The sequence below is a fragment of the Myxine glutinosa genome, chromosome 12 (genome assembly GCF_964187855.1).
Source record: "Myxine glutinosa chromosome 12, kmMyxGlut1.1, whole genome shotgun sequence".
In the NCBI taxonomy this organism is placed as follows: domain Eukaryota; kingdom Metazoa; phylum Chordata; class Myxini; order Myxiniformes; family Myxinidae; genus Myxine; species Myxine glutinosa.
The window spans coordinates 48,719,512-48,742,909 of record NC_136272.1 but is presented as its reverse complement, the minus strand read 5'-3'; the positions used below and the strand labels follow the sequence as shown (position 1 = coordinate 48,742,909).

The 23,398-nt window shown below is 43.8% G+C and overlaps 1 protein-coding gene across 1 annotated transcript in view; it reads left to right on the top strand.

Annotated features, from left to right (window-relative positions):
- Positions 1–5,583: 5,583 nt before the first annotated feature.
- LOC137437826 (MAP kinase-activated protein kinase 2) overlaps positions 5,584–23,398 on the top strand; it is a 61,192-nt gene continuing 43,377 nt past the window's right edge. Inside the window, exon 1 of the mRNA XM_068132484.2 lies at positions 5,584–6,247. Within this exon, the coding sequence (XP_067988585.1) occupies positions 5,894–6,247 (354 nt within the window). The 5' untranslated portion in view covers positions 5,584–5,893. The remainder of the gene's footprint in view (positions 6,248–23,398) is intronic.

Below are 23,398 nucleotides of genomic sequence, written 5' to 3'. Positions count from 1 at the left end.
GACGAAGGTGATGCAGGAATTGCTTCCAAACAGCCTGAACTTCTTCACACGATTGATCTTCCAACAGGTTGTTCCACTGGCTCTCATCTTGTCCCAATTCAGCAACTTCTGCTAACAACGTAGTGACCGTCTGTGTTGCCTTTGGTCGCATCTTTTCCAACCAAGGGAGAAATTCAATCCACGCAAGCCTCATGAATGCTTCGTAGATGCTCTTATGTACACGGACTGCTCGGTTGTACATCTTCCCCTCCATAACCCGATTGAGTGAGCCTTCTGCGACGATTCCTGTTTCGATGCAAAAGTCTCTAAGACCAGCATCTTGGAAACGAGCACCAAGAATCGACATCACATTGCAGATTGTGTGGAACGTGCCGAGGCGAAGTACGATGTTAGCATATGTGTCTGTGTGTTTCCAGACGATCTCGGCAGCCTTAGCATACAGGGCCTGATCCATGACGACGACGATGTCCTGCAAGTGTAGGATCTGTCGGACGTTTTCAGACTGCTTCAAGATTTCTGCGACTGTGGACATCTCTGTAGCTGGTGCATTTATTGTAGGCATATATCTAACAATATCCTGAGAGACGCTGATAGATGCCCTGACGGTGATGTTGAATCCTGTCCAACTTGGTGTTTTTTGTGTTACTGGGTCCACCTGACGGGCAATGACCCAAAGAAGATTCTTGATTTGAGCAACTTCCATAGCCATCTTGTTTTCCGCTGCAGCTGTTGATAATGTTTGTAGTGGATGAGGCCCAACACGTTCACCTGCAATGTAGACAGGCAGTGTTTCTTCTGTTATGCAGACTGTTCTTTGCTTGAGCTTCTCGATCTTCGGAAGTGGCTCCTTTGGAAGGTGTGGTCCATACATTTTGGCCTGCACTGCAATGCCATTGACTCGATGTGTTGTTCCTTTCCCGGTCAGCGTCTCTTCCAGTCTATCAATGTTATCCCATGCCAAGTTTGTGAATACATACAGCTGGATGCTGCTTGGTAGGACTGTTTGCTCATTTAAGTTTGCTGCAAGTTTTTGAAGACATAGTGCAGTGTCATTTTCCTCCAGTTGAGTGTAGGATATTGCATGTCCAAGATGGTTCAATGTGCGAATTAGTTCTACGTTCCCTGTGAGAGTCTTAACTGCATATGGGAGCAACATGTGTTTCGGAGGCTTTTGTTGTCCACAGCTCACTGCATAGATAATGTCCTGGCTGAAAGATTGCATCAGCATGATGACCCTGTTTGATGGAAGCTCGTTTTCCGGATCTCCAGTCAAGAGGCCAAGCATAAAGCGCTGGAGATAGACGGGAACGACGAAAGAGTCATTGTCGACGTCGGCTGGATGATAGGGCCATGGAGTTGGTTTGTTATCCTTCCTTATCATCGATCTGATGTGTGTCGATGTCTGATCAATGACTTTGGACATGTTTGATGATTTCCCTTTCCAAATGCTCAGTTGTTGTTTAAGTGTTTGTATTTCTTTGACAGCATCTTGTAGTGTTACATTATCAGGTACGACAATCAGTTTTCCACTGTTGTCTTGAAAGATGTGAACGCTATTTCCAAGATCAGTTTCCAGTTTCCGTGCGAGGTTTTTTCTTGTAGCAGTTCTTATCCCATGCAACCCTCTTGATGTCATTATCGATTGTAGGTGCTCTACCAGCGTTGTCATCCTAACAATTTCCTTATTCGGGATTATATGGTTCCGGATGTATACTAGCAACTCATTGTATGCTTCTTCTTCAGTGTAGTCAGATTCGTTTGTGGCGGCCGTGTTTCTGTCATGTGCATCTTTAGTGCTTGGTCTCGTGTAACTTCTGTAGCAAGAGAAATGGTATCGTGCTTCAGCTGCCACAATGTCTCTACTTGTGGCAGCCATGATTTTCGTGTCACATTTACGCACGGCGCTGTTTCGCAGTGTTTCATCTGCTCTCAGATCAACAGCCTTGCTCAACTTTTCACGGGATGACGTTCCCTTGCACCACTTGGTCTTTCCACAGAATATACAATCCGGTTCATAGATGCGTGATTCCGAAGATGCCCTTCTGGCTTGTCTCTTGCTCGCTGAACATGTTGCAGCAGCATCGTCGGTTAAATTGGATTCAGCTTTTCGTTTCAGTGCTTCCAAATCTCGCTTCATGGTGAACACGCTCCTGCACTGCCTGTGGTAGAATACTCGGGGAATCTCCTTCTCTGGCAGCGACTGAGCAAGGTCGAGAATGGGTGCATGGTTCCGTATTTTGGCCGCATCCAGCAATGTAGTCCACGAATCGAATGTTTGAGGGCTTATGAGCGGATCTTCTGGTTTGACATCTAACGATAGCTTATGAATGATACAAACGTCCTTGGGAACTTTCTGAGTGATCGCAATCTCCATTGCAAGTATTTGTTCAATTGTCTATCTGCGGTACACTCTGTTTCACCACCACCAATATCACCACCACCGTCTCACCTGGAAAGACATAATATCGAATGAGACCACCACCACCACCACTACTACAAATTAGCATCAGTTGCTATAGTTGCTTAAAAATGTATTCTGCACCAACAAATCTACAAAGAGAAATACATTAGATGTCGTGCACCGCTGTCATGGTTGCAAATCACCTAAAATATAATGAAAATATTGACATTGATGACAACATTCGTATTAGCATGTCTACACATATTGCACATTATGATCATATGTGTGAGGATATTGACTCTAATTATACTGTATGTGTGTCTCAAATCGAAACATACCTTTTACATACCTTTTGATTTTTGCCTATTTTTGTTCCTAAAATTGGGGATTTTGTGATGAAGTTTTGAGAGTTGGTGGAAATAATTATGTTTTAATAAATCATTATAAAGAGGTTACTATAGATCACACAGGCACTTTCTATACATCATTTGAAAGGTAATTCAATAACCTTTTACCTGATATAACACACTAGCTGATATATATACACGTGATATTATTTGAGAGCCAAAAAACTAACCCCACCCCCTAAATCTTAAGCGGGAAAAATGACCCGAAAAGCGATAAATGGGTGATCTGACAAATGTGATGATAACACAGATACGGCTAAGAGTTTCACACTGCTATCACATTTTTTTCAGCACTAGGGACCTTGGCCTTGCCAAAAATAACTGTTAGCCATCCTCCCTCTGATTGAGCATGGTCGACCCCTCGGCTCATAGCCTACAAGTCAAAGCCCGGATCTAAATTCCATCGAGATGTTGTGTGGTGATTTGAAACGAGCTGTGCATGCAAGAAACCCCTCAAACATCGCACAGCTGAAATAATTCTGCGTGGAGGAGTGGGCAAAAATTTCTCCCAGTCGATGTCAGAGACTGGTAGACAGTTATGAGAAACGCGTACTTGAGGTTGTTTCTGCCAAAGGGGGCAATACCCCCTATTAGAGCCAAGGGTGTACTTACTTTTTCCACATGTGAAATTTGCATTTATGTTTATTTAAATTACTAGGACGTGCCCGTACGTGGGTGCCCGTACGTGCGTGCAAAAAAGCATGCGTGCAAACAACAACAACAAAAAAAAACTTTGAAACCACGTGGCAGTAACGACCACAGAACCCCCCCCCTCTATTTACATGAAATGGTTTGGTCCATTCGCAACGACCACAGAACCCCCCCCCTCTATTTACATGAAATGGTTTGGTCCAAAGCGAACGGCTTGCGGAGTTTGGTAAAGAAATCGCCATAGCTCGGTAACTACTTGTCCGATTAATATGAAACCTTGAAAAGGCACATCCTCGGGTCCCCAGCAATATACCTGGCAAGTTTAAAGTATATCGGACCCGTGGTTGTCGAGAAACAGCGGTCACAGACAAACACACAAACACACAAACACACAGACACACAGAGATTACTGGAATTATAGATAGACTAGGGCATGCCCGTACGTGGGTGCCCGTTCCTTGCCAAAAAAAAAAAAAAACGCTACCCGTACGCTCTACCCCGCCCGTACGCCCGTACGCCCGTACGCCCGTAAACAAAAAAAACAACGCTCTTCGCTTCCGCCCTTCGCTCTGGGAGAAATAATGCGCATAAGAAATCGAGAAATTATTATTTTCTCCGGAAGAAATCGAATTACGAACCGTAATGGCGCACGCGCTCGGCTCGGCTCGCAACAACGCGTTCTGTGATTGGCTGCCGGAAGTGAAGTCTTCACTGTCCGGAAGGTCGCAAATCGCAGTTACGATGAATCGCAAATTAGTTTTAATTAGTTTTAAAACATAGTTTAACGCCAACATAGTTTGCCAACGTGAAATAAATGAATACGCTCTCAAATGTGCCGTCCGAGGCAGAGTCTGTTCGCCACGTTCGGCACACGTGATAGCTCGCTGCTCTCTGATTGGTTGAATCGTTTTTTGGACATAGCTCGGTAACTACTTGTCCGATTAATTTCAAACCTTGAAAAGGCACATCCTCGGGTCCCCAGCAATATACCTGGCAAGTTGCAAGTATATCGGACCCGTGGTTGTCGAGAAACAGCGGTCACAGACAAACAAACACACACACAGACATACACACACACACACACACACAGAGATTAGTGGAATTATAGATAGATAATGGACTACAAAATGTAAATGTTTCATGATATTTGTTATATTATATCACCTTTATCTATCAAAATATTGTTGAAATGAAGTTAAATAGCTGTATGTTGAAATATGTTGGAAAAGTCAAAACTTTACATGGGGTGTACTAACTTTTTGACGTGACAGTACATACATACATACATACATACATACACATGGTCAGACACATACACACATACACACATACATACATACATGCATATGTACACATCGTCACACAATACATACATACATACATACATACATACATACATACACACACATACATGCACACACATACACACATCCCAATAACCTTCGATGATCTGAAAAATTGCACTGATTGGTTTAGTATTTACTACAACCCAAGCTAACGGGTTCTTTCGACCGTTAATTATGGAAATTTAAAAGTTTTGTGTCGAGGACACTGTGTGATCAATTAACGAAGCTTTTTAATGGGGATCCCTTATTCGTCAATCCCGCACCATGAGAACCCCCACAGGGCAACACCCGCAGACACCACCCAGCACACCCTAGCGCACGGTTATTACCTTCCCCGTCACTTTAACCACCCTCCGTGTGCCTTGAATCACGAATCCAATCTCGTCCTTTGGAATAACAATCTTAACTCGTTCCAGGGACCCAGGACTTATTCATTGTCAATACGTCTATATATATACGTCCCTGAAGCTACGTCCGCGTCTGATTTAATCTCCCGATTATTTATTTCATGCAAATATATATATAGATATATAGGTATATATATATAGGTGTATAGGTATATAGGTATATATATATATAGGTATAGGTATATATAGGTATATAGGTATATATATAGGTGTATAGGTATATCGGTATATATATAGATATATAGGTATATATATATCGAGGTTCACTCAAAATGAAAGGCGTCATATTGTCAAGCCTACGTCATGCTTCCGCGCTTACCTAACTTACTTTCCATGGAAGTATAAACAGATGTATTTACACGAGGCACGACATTGTGTGACCGTGTGTTCGTGTCTGCACTTGTCCGTGTGTGCTGGGACCTCCCAGCGAGCGCTGTCCGCGTTAGGGCGGGGGTCGTGATGATGTCATTAGCCATTGTGGGCCATTTTCCCATGCAAGGGACGACCCCACCCCTCTCCATCTCCTTCCTTTACTCCTCGGCTCTCCTCACCCTCCTCCTCCTCTCTCGTCTGACCTCCTCCATCGTCCTGACCTCCTTCATCGTCCTGAAACATTAATAGCTCGGTGTTGTTCGGAGCGCTCGTCACAGCGATCACCACCGACTAACTTCACGGACCGTCATGCTGTGGCCATTCGCGCACAGGGACAAAACGTCTGGTCACAGCAAGGCTCTGGTGCCCGTTCAGCTCTCTCAAGCACAGCTGAACCTCCCGCTTCCGCCTCAGCCGCCCCAAAGCGCGACGGCCCCGGCGGGAAAGGCCGGTGGGGACACGTTCGCCGGCCCGAGGCGCGGCTCGCGTTCCGGGCAGGGCCACCAGGCCGTGCCCGCGCCGTGCCAGCGGCCGCACGTCCAGTCGAAGCAATACGCGGTCACGGACGATTACCGGATCACCGGGCAAGTGCTCGGATTGGGAGTCAACGGGAAGGTGGTGGAGTGCTTCAGCAAGAAGTCCGGACAGAAGTTTGCACTCAAGGTAAAGTTGATGTAAACTTTTCATTTCGACCGCGCTGTCGACGCAGCCAATGATGTGTGAGGTGGGAGGGGGTGCTGCATCGCGGAGTACGCTCTCTCTCTCTGATTGTTGTGTACACGACACGCACTCGCTATCACACCTTTCCGAGATGCTCTTCGATCTTTGTCCTTTTAATTCCTCGCACGCCATTCGCAAATATATATAAAATGTGCTGTTTGAGACGAGGCGTCCCAGGAAATGATGATACATTTGCACCTCAAATTGAACGGCGCTAGCAATGGCTACCAAAGTGGTCTCAGGCTGAGGATTACTTACACCAGGTGGTTTCCTTACCTTAACTACCTGCGCCACCGAAGGTAGATGCAGGTTATGTTTTCAGCCCTGTCTTTGTCTGTCAGTTTGTGAAGAATATATCTCAAAACGTTGTGGACCATTTCGGACGAAATTTGGTTGTGATGTTGGGTATGAGACAAGGACGAAATGATTCGATTTTGGTTCAAGTCCGAATCCAGATCCGGCCTATCGGTGGATACAAAACAGACTGTTCAACCTGGCGGAGGTACGCTCTCTACCGAGTGCCCTTCTAGTTTGTAATTTGTTCAGGGTGCCGGCGATAACTCGCCTGCTCATTGTGAATAACACCTGACCATGGGATCTTTAACATCCACCAAATAATGGTAGCAGTCAAGACAACCAGCTTTACCAACACCTGCTTACGGAGCACCAGTCCGACGGTTTAGAGTCCGATCAGGAATCGAACCTTGCTCAAGATAACTGCGCTACCTGAGCACCCTCAGCGACATCCTGTCAGGTGCACACGAACTAGTAAAGGAGATTATAAAAGGTCATCATTTTGTGGGTCATCCTGCCATATCATCTGATCATCATCACCGGGTGTTGGCCTAATGGTTAGGGCGGCGGGCTTGGGATCCTAAGGTCCTGAGTTCGAATTAACGCCAGGTGGGGTCATACTTCCGAGGTCAGCCAAATGAGCACCAGATTACTGGTTATAGAGACGCATTGCATCAGCGGCATCATGCGCCCACATAAATGATGCAACCAGCAGCCGGGTGGCTGCACACGAGCCACCCACATCTGATCATCATTTTCCTCTTTCCTTGTGTGCTTTCATCAGACAAATTATATTAATTTACCTTTCTACTTCAGGTGAATGAATAATTCTGTCGTGCGTACGCGTCCAAAAGGTGGACAGGCTATATTCATACAATGTTTTTTGGGAAGAACCAGAACACATAGTGCAGGTAGTTGTATCCCATACCTGTTGGGATGCCATAGACCAGACAACCTAGAGGTGAGCACAATGGCGCTCGGCGATTCCATCAATCGCACCATGATGTGTATTGGCTACTGGATTACCACCTTAACTATTGCAATTTAATCCACATTTACCACCAAGTAACTCTGTCAACACCTGTACATATCACGCATGTCCAATTTTAGCTTTTTTCTGTTTATCACAGGTGATTCAAATGTCTTGTTACCCACTGCCCTGCTATTGTCATCTTCTTACTATAATTCACCAAATGTCTGTCCATCCGTCCGTCTGTTCCCAGGTACCGCAAAACGGCTGAACCAATCGCAACGAAATTCTGGGTGGGTAATCCTGGGACTCCCTGGAATAAAATAGGCGAAATTGTTTTTCCAATTTTTCCAATTTTCCAATTTTCCAGTTTTTCCAAACATGATGGAATAATATTTACCGATATGAACAGTGATGTGGCTTTTATTGATATTCCACAAATACTGTTTAGCTTTTGATGATTTGCGTGTGATATGAGTTAACGGATGTTTATATAAATCGTTTAAAATAAAATTAAAAGCCTTCAATTTCTGATATTTTACCTTTTCATTTGGGCCTCCCAATAGAAGCCCCGCCCGTAGGGCAGGTACCGTTGCTGGTAAACAAAATGCGAGGTTTATAAAATCGATCCGATATATCAATGATGTATTTTTATTCACCTTCACATCTTGCCTCGTCCTGTTAGTCTGCGTCCGCGGTCCTCTTTTCGAGTCCCCTTTTCCTTTGTCTCTAGGTGTTGTTCTTTGTCCATGCTGAATAAGCCCAACTTTCCACGAACTGACACTGGCCAGGCTTGAAGTTGCTTAGAACAGGAATTTGGGACTTTGCCAGGGTGCTGGCACAAAATGGCCTACTCTTTTTCAAAAGACACCGTGGGTGGAATGGTTAACAACCACCGGCAAATGCAAGCAGATGGGACTGTTGGCTTCATTTCCCATTCGAAGGACGGCATACTCATCAATTCACTACCTGTGAAGCATCAGGTTTCCAGGTTAAAGTTGAACCTGGAATCGAACGCGCATGAGACGGCTCGTAGGCGAGTACGCTACCTCGGTACTATCCTGTCGGCCAATTTCATTGCCTGTGTCTTCTCCAAAACCTTCCTAAAATAATGTTCATAGATCGCTCTCACCTCCAGAGTATTGCATATTTAAGCTGTACTCATGGCATGACTTCATTCCCATAGACATAGACTCATAGAGCCTCGCTCAGAATGTTTTTGGGAAAACTTTAGCAAAGCCTTTGGGTGTCCGTGAAGGTGTTTTTCCATGCCTAGCTCGATTTGACTGCGAAGCATCACTCCAAGGGAAAGTGATTGGCGTCGTAATACAAATTAACACTTGAAAGTGAATTCGTTTGTGAAAACACCTGCCAGTTGTACCAGGTGTGAAGGTATTGCCTTCATAATTATTCATGAGGAAAGGTGAGAACAAATCTTTTTCAAACATGGCATTAACTGCGATCTCACCTCTCACCATTTAAGGTATTTTAAAAAAAAGGAACTATATGACGTATCATCAAGCAGGTGTTTTTCTTTGTTTGGAGGACAAGAGACAGGGAGACAGAGCGAGAGGGAGAGGATGAGGACAGGGAGGCAGAGCGAGAGGGAGAGGATGAGGACAGGGAGGCAGAGCGAGCGGGAGAGGGTGAGGACAGGGAAGGAGAGGGAGAGGACAGGGAGGGAGAGGGAGAGGACAGGGAGGGAGAGGGAGAGGACAGGGAGGGAGAGGGAGAGGACAGGGAGGGAGAGGGAGAGGACAGGGAGGGAGAGGGAGAGGACAGGGAGGGAGAGGGAGAGGACAGGGAGGGAGAGGACAGGGAGGGAGAGGGAGAGGGAGGGAGAGGGAGAGGACAGGGAGGGAGAGGGAGGGAGAGGACAGGGAGGGAGAGGACAGGGAGGGAGAGGGAGGGAGGGAGGGAGAGGACAGGGAGGGAGAGGGAGAGGACAGGGAGGGAGAGGGAGAGGACAGGGAGGGAGAGGGAGAGGACAGGGAGGGAGAGGACAGGGAGGGAGAGGGAGAGGACAGGGAGGGAGAGGGAGAGGACAGGGAGGGAGAGGGAGAGGACAGGGAGGGAGAGGGAGAGGACAGGGAAGCAGAGGGAGAGGACAGGGAAGCAGAGGGAGAGGAGAGGGGGAGAGGACAGGGAGAGAGGGGGAGAGGACAGGGTGAGAGGGTGAGAGGACAGGGAGAGAGGGGGAGAGGACAGGGAGAGAGGGGGAGAGGACAGGGAGAGAGGGGGAGAGGACAGGGAGAGACGGGGAGAGGACAGGAGGACAGGGAGAGAGGGGGAGAGGACAGGGAGAGAGGGGGAGAGGACAGGGAGAGAGGGGGAGAGGAAAAGAGAGCAAACCGTAAAATATAAGAAAGATGTTTTACCTACAAGGTAATTTGTATTTGTACGAGTTACCTTGTCAGGAGTAGTGGTGTAAGTAAGAAGATGCTGTGCCCATTTTAAAAGGAAATGGACAATTTCATGGAGGTACCATTACACAGATGGTCAGGGCGAGTACACAAGTTGGGTTGTTTACGTGCCTTTTGGTCAAAGTTTTTTTCCATTGGCTTTGCAAATCTCTCTGTATTGTGTCAATCGTTAATCTTAATTGAAGTCGTCTCCAATTCCATTGGAGGTCGTCTCCTTGAACGGAAATGTTTAAGACTTATCATGAACGCCCCGATGCTCTGTTAAGAGTCACCACCACCACCACTTGTTTCTTTCCCTCCCTCAACACCCTGTATACATTTACCTCCCCATAGATGTTCAACAGATGTTAGCAGGATGGCCTAGTCTAGTGGTACGCACACTCCTCTAAGCTATCCAGCCTGCGTTTGAAGCCCGACCCAGCTATTAACTGTCTTTCTGGTGTTTCATAGGCAAGGTGATCCATCAATGTGTGTGCCGTCCCTCACATGGACGTTAAACTGGGCGTCACATCTGCCTGCATTAGTTGGTTGACGCTAAAGATCCCACAGTGCACTTCGTGAAGAGTAGGCAAGCTATCACTGGCACCATGAACAAATGACAAATTCCTGCCTTAAAAACTGCTGGAAGAGCGATGGCAAACCGCCCAACATGACCCTCGCCAAGAAACTTCTTGGGCAGTACTGGACCTGCCGTCGGGCAGAACAGCAGAATACAAATACCTGTTGAACCACAGCTATACCTCCTCTTCGATTCACCATTCTGCTAACGTATGCCAACAACTAAAATATCTGACTATTTTGTTGGAGATCTGCTGGCGATGTGATGAGATTTTCATCAGATTTCCTGGGAGATCTTTATTGGATGTTTGTTCATGTTTGAAGTAATCAAAGATGAATCCACTTATTCATTTCCTAGTTGCTAGAAGGAAAAAAATCCTCAAAAAGAGCCAGAATGTTTGCATCACATGTTGCACTCGTGTGTGTCACTAGCCTGTCTTTGAGGCCACCGCAGCAGCAACAGAAGGGGCACAACGAACACACGGGAGTCTTGGGTGGAGCGTGGGAGCTCACTGTCAGTTTGGCTGGGCTACGTACTTGTGGCTTTACAAACAAAACACAGGAAGGAAAAGGCCAAAGCTTTTGGGATTGGTATTATAAGCTTGGCTTGTCTACGACTGCTTCCGTTTCTCGCTGACTTAACCGGGTGGTGCTCAATAACAGTTTCCTCTATGCCTTGGCCCGTGGGCAGCTGTCAGGTGCAGTCATCCCCATACTATTTCAACGTATTTCCGTTCAACGTAATCCATGTGCTGGCCTGAAATAAAGAACCACCTCCTATTAATATCCTTTTATTCTGTCCAAAAAATGGCGTTGGCATTACAAATTCCAAAATAACTTTTTGTGGCAGATGCAAATCGTTTACTTTGCATCCTCTTGGGTTTAAAACTGTCCCTTTTCTTCATTTTCCTGCATACTCGGATGATGTCAGGCCTCAAAATAGCTTTGACATCCCGGTGATCCCTTGCGTCTGTCTCAAATGGCAAAATACTTCAGCAGCTAATTATAGTGCAAATAAATCGGTGCAAGGAAATGATGATCGGCCCAATAATGCCTGTGCCACACCTCTGCCCACAAGAAGAAACTGTCCAAAACAGAACAATTTTAGGCCTCCCTGCCCTTACAAGTTGAGAGATCAAATGCAAAGGAGAATGATTACTTTCCTTGATTGATAATCCGTATTTCCTCGAGCAAAACTGGCAGACGTAACCATCATGGTGCCCTCGTGTAATCCTCCGTACCCTCCGCTCACAGTCTGTAAATGCTCCTCATTAACCCTCTCTCTCTTAACCAGCAGGGATATTGTGGAGAGCTTTATTCATCCAAATTAACTTTCTCATATTGTCTATTTACATTTTTCTGAAAAGATAGAGTTGAATTTTTCTTCTTTTACAAACTTCCAGAAATAATACATGATTATTGTTCCAGAGTTAAGGACTTAGGAGGTCAAAGAATCCTATGAATGGGATACTCCCAACAGTCAAAAAGAATGGCAGAAAATATAGTATAACGAGAATAACTTGTTGTAGGCCGCTCTTATTAGACATATCATTGAGGAATATTGAATGGCATCCTGGCCTACCTTATCATACTCCGCCCATTTAAAAGATGAATTTCCAATATTCACATTGCATATTTGTCATGCTCAAAGGAGAATTTTGAAGAAAACAAATTCTTTACACGATCTAGTCTCATGTTGGAGCAAGGTGACATAGGGTATGAACTGGCAGTGGGCAGTGGGGAAGCAAATGGACATAATAAACAAGGAAATGAATGAAAAAGGAGGGGAGAGGAGGGGAGGAAACACAGCAACCTTCAAATTGGAGGGTTGGGCTCGGCTGGGTAAGTAGGGAGAAGAGCGGATTTGTGGGAAAGTATGGGGGCATGACATCATGACATGTTGGGGGCACCGCCTGTTTGAAGCCCTAGAGGGAAGAGTGAGATGGAACAGCCTCAGCAGAAGCAAGGAACAAAAGAGTTGTGTGCAGTCAGCCAGGTTTTTGAGAGTTTAATCAAGAGGCGGTTACTGGAGAACGCGTGTATCCTGGGGTTGCTAGGAAGGGTCGGATGACTGAGAAAACAGAGGGGGTTAAACCAGGCTGAAGGGGGTAAACAAAACACTTGTCTGTAATGCAAGAACCTTGTGTCTTAGCTTCATTGGGGGAGACCGCAATAATGTGAAGAGCTTTCCACTGATACCAGGAGAGACATGTGATGCTGTGGCACCAGCCAATAGGGGAGAGCGGTACTCCATTGAGTTACAAACAAAGGGCATGTTAGCTGAGAATAGTTCTGATTTTTCAAGGAATGACAAAACGATGGATCATTCCCAGTCTTTCAAAGCAAGATTTGCTGTATGGTCATCCTGGACTGATGATGAGGCCTATAAATTCAAGAGACAATTTCTTCCAGTGGTTGACCACATAAATAGATAGGTGACTTCATTTGATGATCCTTTCAAAGCCATATTGTGTGATGCTGCGATTTTCCAGGATTGAAGGATGTGACATTTATATGAACAGCATCTAATCAATTACAGATATATATATATATATATATATATATAAAATATATATAATATATATATATATATTGTTGCGGTTTTGCCATCAAGGCAAACACCCTATAGTTAATTGCACGACAACATGTAGCCTGCAGTAGTTAGTTATTTCTTATTGAATGTAAAGATTAGCCCTTTCCCATTGTGTAGTAATAAAGACCAAATATGCGTTGAGATTAGGCAGGATGTCAAACCTTTGTGTGGTTAAAGGAAGCCATTTAGATGTGCAGGAAGGCGTGGCCAAAAGCGGGGCCTTGAATTAAAGGGGGAAGGAGGACTGAAACTTTCCGAGGAGGAGGAAGGATTGAAGGCCAGCACGTGACCAACCTCAGCCAATGGGAGGCTGTGGAACATTCTGGAAGCTTTCAGTCCATCATCCATCGCCCTCTTGCCCTCTCTTGGTTTTTGGCTGCGCCCACGACATGACTCTCTTTGCTTTGGGATTTTCCCGCGCCACGACCTCCTGCTCTGGACTTTCTTGTTTTTGGCTCCACCAGACGACACTCCTGCTTTTGCCTTTGTCCTTCGCCAACACTCCTGACTTGCTTTGTGCTTCGCCGATCTCTCGCTCTGATCCGGAGGACTTGCAAGCGTTGGCCCCTCCCGCGACCCATCTTGCGCTGAATCGTCCCACCTGTGCTGAATCTAGCTCAATCTGCGCTGAAGTTCGTCCGTGCCGACTTCGAGGCGGCGGTTCGTCCTTCGGACCTTACCTCGTCCAGACTGCATGTGAGGATCGAACTGCACACACCAGACCATGTGGCCAATTGCGAGGCAATCCCAGCACGTATATCGGTACACCAAAAACCATAGTGTTATTCCCTGAGTGACTGTGAGAGTGTGAAGGCGCCAGTGGGGTTTATGATAGGTAAGGAATTGATAAGCTTATATCTTCATCTCTGTTTCTCTGTGCCTTCTAAATAAAAGGCTGTACATTTGGTTACTTTCCAACCTGTTCGGATACGTCTTTTCTCCATTGGCCTAGCATCATCCGAGACCGAATTTGGCTTGATTCAGGTCCATCAATCACGTGAGTTAACGCCACTTTCCACACCATGCAAATCCGCTCGGCACCCATAAGGTGTGTGAAAGCGAGGGTTCGATCCTCAGCCAATGTCCGCTCTTCTCCCTACTCTCCCTACTTCTCCGGTCACGTGTCTTGAAGGTATTTGGGATATTTGACCAGAAAACTCTTCGGCGCGTGGCTGGGAGATTGGCGATCGGAATTGCTTAGCAATCCGTCAATCACGAGTTTAGTCGCTCGCGGTTGGCGGCCTCAGTGGAACCGGAGTTCGTGGGGGAACGGGGCATAAACCCCCCTTTGTATGTCGACGAACCCGGCATCCGCAACAATATATATATATATATGTCGTGTTTTATATATCTACTAGTCGAAAGCACCCGGCGTTGCCTGGGTTCTTTTTGAATGAATTTACTACTATAATTCAGCTTTTACCTGCGGCCGTAGAAGATTGACTACTATAATTCAGCTCAGCTTTGAATTGCGAAATGGGCCCAACCCAGCCAAAGCGGCCTCGACCGGCCTCACCACCTGCCTATAACCTTCCCGGGGCCCGTCCCGACATTTCTAGTTCTTTTTGAATGAATTTACTACTATAATTCAGCTTTTACTCGCGGCCGTAGAAGATTGACTACTATAATTCAACTCAGCTTTTAATTGCGAAATGGGCCCAGCCTGGCCGAGGCGGCCTCGACCGGCCTCGCCACCTAGTCTATAACCTTCCCGGGGCCCGTCCCGACATTTTTTGTTGCAGAGGTTTCCTCCTATCTTTCACCGTTCAGGAGATTAGCACGTGCAGACAAACAAACAAAAACTTTCTTTTGTATATATAATAATAATAATAATAATATAATAATATAATATATATAAGAAGATAGATATAGATAGATATTATATGTCTTATTTTCGAACTCATACGAGTGATGCACCTGCTGCTGGATCATAATTGTTGGACTTTCCAGTCTCTTTGGTTCAATTTCTGACATAAGCTGTTATTCTGTTGCTTCACAGGCCGAGTATTGCATCATCATGTTGTTCAACATTGCTTGAAGGAAAAACTAAGCTGCTTGTCTTGTCTGTTAGCACTCACAGGTGGACAATAAAGACTCAATGGTACATTTCTTTGTCAAAACTTCCACAGTCAATGATGACATTATCAAACTGAGAACAGCAGGGTGGATATTTAAATGATTGTCTTTCGCCCTTACAACACGGTCGGAGATGGGGAGTATTAAAATGAGTTCCGCCCGACCAGCCGACTGTTCATCTGTCCATGTACTTTTGTGTACGCAATATTTCAAAAAATGTTGAACATTTAGCTTTCATATTGCAGATATCTATTCCACATGACATTATCTCAACCTGATTTTATCACATGGTGATTGGCTTATTTAAGTTGCCGTGGCAACCATCTCAGTAACTTGGCTTGTGTACTCGATATTTCAAAAAGCGTTGAACATTTAGCTTTCATATTGCAGATATCTATACCTCATGACATTATCTCAACCTGATTTTATCACATGGTGATTGGCTGAATTATGTTGCCTTGGCAACAATCTCGGTAACTTGGCTTGTGTATGCGATATTTCAAAAACCGTTCAAGATTTAGCTTTCATATTACACAAATTGATTACCAACCAACTCATGCCATTATCCTTTGCATTTGATTCCGTGGCAGGAAACTGAATGACGTAAAAAAAGTTACATTTAATTCGTAAATTTCAAATCTTCTCTTCCATAATTATTTAATAATCGATGCACAAGAAAATTCTTATTTTGTTTGTTTTGTCCAAATTTGGCCCCACAGCTCCATTATCAGTACGTTGCATGAGTTTATGTTTTATGACTTTTCTTTAAAATATACATGCACAATTACTGCAAGTTAAATTTTATATCGTCAGGAAAATGATATTACCTCTGCCACTGAAGGTGTATGGAGGTTATGTTTCCACCCCTGCCTGTGTTTGTTTGTCTGTCTGTGAGCAGGATATCTCAAAGTTATGGACGATTCAGACGAAACTTAGTGGACATGTTGGGTGTGTGACAAGGACGAAATGATTAGATTTTGGTGAAGATCTGGATACTATAATTTTTTTAGTGATTCTTCCCCATTGAGAGATATAGATATATATCTCTATATTTATCTCTATCTAAATATATATATTTACGTATGGGGCCAAAAGCTATATATAGTACAATATCTCAAAACGTTATGAACAGATTCCGACAAAACTTGGTGAACAGGTTGAATGTGGGACAAGTAATAAATGATTCGATTTTGGTGAAGATCCAGATCTGGATCGGGATACGATAATTTTTATCGTGATTTTTCACAATTGAGAGATCAGGCCAAAATCGATATGCTGTATGGCATATTTCAAATCGTTGTGAACGGATTATGACAAAACATGCTGGGTGTGTTGGGTAAGTAACAAGAACAAGCCGATTAGATTTTGATTAAGTTCCAGATGCAGATCCAGTCTATCATTGAGATACAAAATGTGAACTGTTCACCCTGGTGGAGGCATGCGCTCTACCGAATGCCATTCTAGTTGTGAGTGCATCAGTGAATTAATTTTAACCTGGGCGAAGAGCTTTCAGCATTGGCCAAAATCAGTGGAGGAGTCCGTAAATGTATTGGTGAAGACGTTGCTTGGGGTTTTCCATTACGAGTTTTCTACTTCTCAGGGAATACTTTGTGATTTCCCGGTTACATCACTCACTACTATTTTAGGTCGAACAGGCAAGCATTCCTCTTATTCATTCGGTTTTTATTTCATATCGATGTATGTTGGATTACACATTTAGATAACTATAAAAATAAAGGTTTCTATAGGTTTTGGGTTAATTGCTAATCTTTTTTAAATTTTAGCTTGTGGAGCATTCATCTGTGGTAGTGTGCGTGTGTGTCGCTACCTTTTTAACTGTTTTTTATTTATATAATCAGAGTTTACTTACAGCATATCGAATGTTGTTGAGAACAAGAGCGAGAATTGCTTTGCGATACATGTCCGTCCCCTACCGGTATGATATTTTCTAACTCCAAAAAGGGAATGACTCTGTGAAAAATTGACTAAACGCCCAAAAATCGAACTTGTTCTTTAACTTATCATAATTAAGCCATGCTCCAAGTTTCAGTTTAATATGTTGAAGGGAATAGGAAAAAGTCTGAAAAACCACAGGTGGGACAGACAGACGTAGAGCAAAGCGATAGTCCCCTCCGGTAAAACCGGCACAGTAAAACCCGGGCATGATGGGCAGACTGGTCTTTTCTTGTATGATTATTATTCTTATCAATTATAACAGTTATTGTTATCATAATCATTCTAATTATCCATTTCCTTGTACACTTGCACCTCATAATCATTATACGGCACTCAAAAATACCAGAGTGTGAAAACTGCAACGACAAACAAACTTACAAGAGAACAGCCACACATCCAGGAATTGCAAAGTTAGAATTGGGTAGGAGGGAAGGAGGGGAAGTAGTGGGGGAGGGAGAGGGTGGTAGTGGTGTGCTATGGTAGGGAGTGTGTGGATAAATTCCGATACGTACACGACAATTTTCTCAGAAATCGCACCCAAAGTCCCTCGCACATCTCCTTGAAGGAAAGAACACAATCCTTCTGTTAATAAACACTAAGTTTACAGTAAATCAACACTTTCATGCCAGAAATAATGCATAAATATTTTTTAATCTTCTTTTTTATGTCTTCATACATTGAGTATTCCGACCAAGTGAAGTTCATGACGTTCAAATCTCAGCTACTCAAAGGTTGAGTAAGCACCTCATGTGATAGGCCTACCCATGGATGATGTATCTCATTTACGATTTTTATCATCCAATACCTAGAACCAATGGACATGTTGTCGTCTCCATAAGCACACAGGCCTATAATCTAAACTTTGCTTAAACTGGCGCCCTGGCCTCACACTTTGCTCAGCTTTACGCCATTGAAAACAAGGCCTTGAAAATCATTGGTATCTCTCACGATGAAGCTGAGTCTCTGGGCCTATAACTTTCACAATGCAGAGGTTGATGGTCTCTGTCTTCCACCGCCTCCTTTCTGGTCTTGCACCCTCTGCCATTTCCGTGCTATGTACCCCTCTGCAGGGCGCACGTGGTCTGCTAGGAATGCCCTCTGGTGAAACTCCCAAAATCAGGACTCAATGCTCGCCTCCACTCATTCATTCTTTTTTTTCTTGCCCGTGGAACCAACTTCCTCAGTCAATGGAACCAACCTCAATCTCATTCTTTCCTCAATGGTTTTGAGACATCTGTTCACCACAATCCCCCATCCACACCCATGATATTCTCTCCCCTTTAATCAGATTCCAAACCCTCCCCAAACACCCACATTTTCTGGGTTTCCAGGTTAATGGGTTTCTCTCACCTTCCTCACCCTCCTCTTCCTTAAAAAAATAATATTTTATTTCTTCTTCTTTCACAGTTTTCACTTCCACTTCTATGATTGAGTGTATCCAACTTGTTTACCATCCCTCCTTCCCCTTTCCCCCCCCATGTCCTCCTCCCCTTGCTGTCAATCTTCACCATGTTCTTTATTCCTCCAAGTCTCCCTCTATTTTATACCTATACCTCGCTGCTGGTGCCCACTCGTCCCATCTTTCCATTCTTCTTTACCTCCACCACTGAAGGTCGACAGAGGTTATGTTTTCACCCCTGTTTGTCTGTCTGTCTGTTTGTCTGTTAGCAAGATATCTCAAAACGTTATGGATGGATTTAGTTGCAACTTGGTGGGCAGGTTTGGTGTGCGCCAAGAACAAATTTATTCAGTTTTATTGAAGATCTGGATCTGGATACTATAATGTTTAAAGAGATTCTTCACCATTGAGAGTTAGGGCCAAAAATGATACAGTGGCCTGCAAAAGTATTCATCCCCACCAAAGTTTTCACATTTTGATGCCACCTGAGCTTATTTCATGATGCTTTCAAATCAAGCTTAATATAATATATTGCAGAGACAACACAGACTACTCCAAAGTGAAAAAGCGAGAAAATGCATATAAAATGTGAATAAGTTGGATTGAAGAGAAAATCAGATGATTCTCAGTTACATAAGTAATCAACCACTTTGCTTAATTAACCCTAATTCTTTTTTTTTGAAAGATTTACAAAATAAGTGTAATAGGTTTCACCTGTATGTCATCAATATTTGTTTTTTATACTTGGGCTAAGGCTCGTAGTAGATTAGGGTTAATTAGGGATTAGGATTAGGGTTTCATCAGATGAGAAAACAAATAGAACTTTTTGGTCTAAATTCAAAGCATTACGTCTGGTGCAAGCCAAACACTGCACATTACCCACTCAACAACACCCCGACTGTCAAGCATAGTGGAGGCAGCATCATGCTATGGGGCTGCTTTTCATCAGCAGAGACTGGCAACCTTGTCAGGATAGAATGGACAATGGACAGTTCAAAATACAGGAGATACTTGATGAAAACCTGTTTGAGTCAGGCATGAATCTGAAACAGGGTAGGAGATTCACATTTCAACAGGACAATGATCCAGATCTGATCCAGACCAGATGAAAGATATAGCTACAGTGTAGTGCCTGAATAAGAAGAAAATAAATGTTATTGAGTGGCCCAGTCAAAGTCCTGACTTGAACACAATTGAACATTTATGGTGAGACTTGAAGATTGCAGTCCATCCACGATCTCAATCAAACTCAGCAGAACTAGAGCAATGTTCACGTGAAGAATGTGCAACGATTTCACCATCTCACTGTGCAAAGCTGGTACAGACCTACTCCCCAAAAAGACTCATAGCAGTTATTGCTGCAAAAGGTGCTTCCACCATGTACTAACCCAAGAACAAGCCAATTCGATTTTGGTTCAGATCCGGGTCCAGGTGTGGTCTCTCAGTGGGATACAAAATGTAAACTGTTCAGCCTGATGGAGGTATGCGTTTTACCTGGTGCCATTCTAGTTTTATTACTTGGATTGTAGATACGTAAGTTTATTGACCAAGGGTCACATACCCTTATATTTCCGCATGTACAATGTATATAGAAATGGCCACTTCATCCTGCTATCGCCACATCAACTCCAATTTCTGGGTGTGTAGATCGTTCGTGTGCTGTAATGGGCATATTGAGTGTATTTTGTCTGTTATGTAGGTACTTGTTTGCCTGTACCATGGTTGTTTTTATTACATATTTTTTAATTAACAAATTTTTCATTCTTCATTTAATTAATTGATGTTGAACTTTATCTACATACTCACAAGGTGGTATCAGCTCGTCTTTATATAAATATGACTGATATTAAATAAAGAATTGTGCCTTTAACATTTGACGTACACATCAGCATGGTCATAAGCCTCGTGTTGGCTTAGCGGTTAGGGTGCGGGCTTGGGATCCTGGGGTCGAATCCCGGTCGGTCGCTGAATTAACACCAGCGGGGTTGACTCAGCCTGTCATCCTTCCGAGGTCGGCAAATTGAGTACCAGTTTACTGGTAATTCCCTGTGTGTCGCAAGAGGCGACTAACATGGTTGGCGGCAGGAAGGGCATCCGGCCATAAAAACATTGCTTCATAAAGGGGACCACGGTGCCTGAAAAAGGCCAACCCCTGGTCTGTGGGGAAAAATGGCCTCCAAAAGTGGTTCTTTCTTTCTTGTACACATCAGTATGGTCAAGTCTTAATGCCAGAGGCATTGGAATCTTTATCACAGATATGCAGCCGTGTCGCCACGTGTGCTTTCACATCGTCACCACCTTGAAATTGATGCCACCCAGGTGCTCATTGAAAGGTGCAAAGAGATGTAAATCACACGGTGGTGGTACTCGCCTCGGGCTTGCCTCGAATCCCACCTGCCGTCTGATCAAAGAAGAGAAATCTCTTTTTGTTTGACTATTATTTAGAATACCAAATGCTGGATATAACCTTGACTGACCCTTACGCTTGCTAATACTTATCCATCCTATGCATTGTATTATGTCTTTGATTGGGTTGCGGTTCATCCCTCCATGCTTTCCATTTTCCTGGGTACATCACTCGTTCGCTTCAAATCGAGCTTCAAACATCAAGCTCGCTTCAACATGACAAATTTGATTACTATGCCACAGGCAGTTGATCATGACATAGTGAAAACAGACAATGGTGAATACCCGGTGCCAAAATGTTGGCATCTATCTATAATTCCATTAATCTCTGTGTGTATGTGTGTATGTGTGTTTGTATGTGTGTTTGTATGTGTGTATGTTTGTCTGTGACCGCTGTTTCTCGACAACTACCGGTCCGATATACTTTAAACTTGCCAGGTATATTGCTGGGGACCCGAGGATGTGCCTTTTCAAGGTTTGAAATTAATCGGACAAGTACTTACCGAGCTATGGCGATTTAGCCGTTCGCCGTTCGCTTTGGCGTTGCGAATGGACCAAACCATTGCATGTAAATTGAGGGGGGGGGTTCTGTGGTCGTTGCGAATGGACCAAACCATTCATGTAAATAGAGGGGGGGGGGGGGTTCTGTGGTCGTTACTGCCACGTGGTTTCAAAGTTTTTTTTTGTTGTTGTTGTTTGCACGCATGTTTTTTTGCACCCACGTACGGGCACGCCCTAGGATGTTTACACACACACACCCCTACACAAATTTTTTTTTTTTTTTTTTTTTGGCAAGGAACGGGCACCCACGTACGGGCACGTCCTAGCTTATATATAGTACGGGCATGCCCTAGTTTACTAAATTCAGAAAAGCCACGGAATCACCCTAATAATCCTAGAATAGCAGATCTGTATATAAAAGCTCCTTCCTGCAGATACACATGTCACTCAGTTTATAATTCCCTCTACCTCTTGAAACTGTTATTACCTTTTTTGGAGAGGAAACATAATCAGAGCAACAAATGAAATTCGGTTTTTTCATTATTATGTAAAACCTTTATTCAAATGGCAATTCAGCTTTTGAACAACTTTATGTTTATCTGGTTTGCCCCTTTACCTATATTAGCCCTTAACACTCATGTGCTTGTGATGTAAAGTAATGGATTGTTTCCTCATCCTTATTAGTGCATTAAAAACTCCCCTTGTGTTTCCTGTGACATCAGTTTGAATGAACAGCAGCAACACGTGAGGCACCTTGGAAAGTGCTGATTAATGTGGAGTTGGGTTCCAGGTCCCAAAATAGAACATACCAGCACACATTGGCCTGTTAGCCACGTGGGTTAAATTTGGACATCCAGTGTTCAACCTAAACCTTTCCCAAATAAGGTAGGTGATGATGGCAATCCATTGGGAATTTCCTCCGTGCAGTCTGAAGAACTCAAATGAGCTCATGTATTTTAATGGTGGATTAACATGTCCTGTTACGTATACCTTTGACATATTACGTGGTAATCTTACTCATGGAGGTAAAATATAAACGTCTTTTGTGTGCATATGATGCTGAATTGATGTTAATTATGTTTTTGCAATTGTGTTTTTATTAAACACGAGCAAAGGTACCCGGCGTTTCCGGCTAACACAAAGTCACTTCCTGACGGGAATATGGAAAGAGGAGTGGAGGGAAAGGGTGAGGGAAGATAGAGGGGAAAGGGCGAGGGGAGCAGGGGAGAGGTCATGCAGGTATTTGATGCGGATGCAGTTGACAGGAGACTGGGCTGACCAAAATTGAGGTGGTGGAAATAGACTAGAGAGAGTTGGGTGTAGAGAGAGACGTTGCTCGGGACAGAGGTATGTGAAAAGGAAGAATGTGTGCAGCCGACCAAACAAGAATGTGGGATTGATCGGATCAGTTAAAGTAGTACTTATAGTTGTTATCCCGCACAGACGAAGCAAAAAGCAAGGTTAAGTAATTGTTTAAATGTGTCTGTTTGTGAGTCTGTCTGTTTGTCTACAGATGTCAGTTTATGATCTGGGAACAACTTATTTAAATTGAATGTTATATTTTGAACATGGATCTGAAAACGAAACGTGGAGTTTCGTAGTACTTTGGTTCTGAATTTGTTGTGATCGCACATGGGCAGAGAGAAGTGAGATAATATGTTTAGTCTGTCTGCCGGTCTGGTTGTCAAATAAAATTGAAAATCATTCCAAAGAGGAAGCTTGCTGTTTTTAGTGATGTGACGTCATAAAGGACACAAACAACAGACACGAAAATGAATGTTACGTGTTAAATAATGTGACGGTGTAAAAGACGGTGCATCAACAGTGGTAGATTTTCCCAAAAATATTTTTATGACCTTAAATTTTTTATGTCAATTCAAATTATTACACACTTGAACACTGTAGAACACAAATCGCC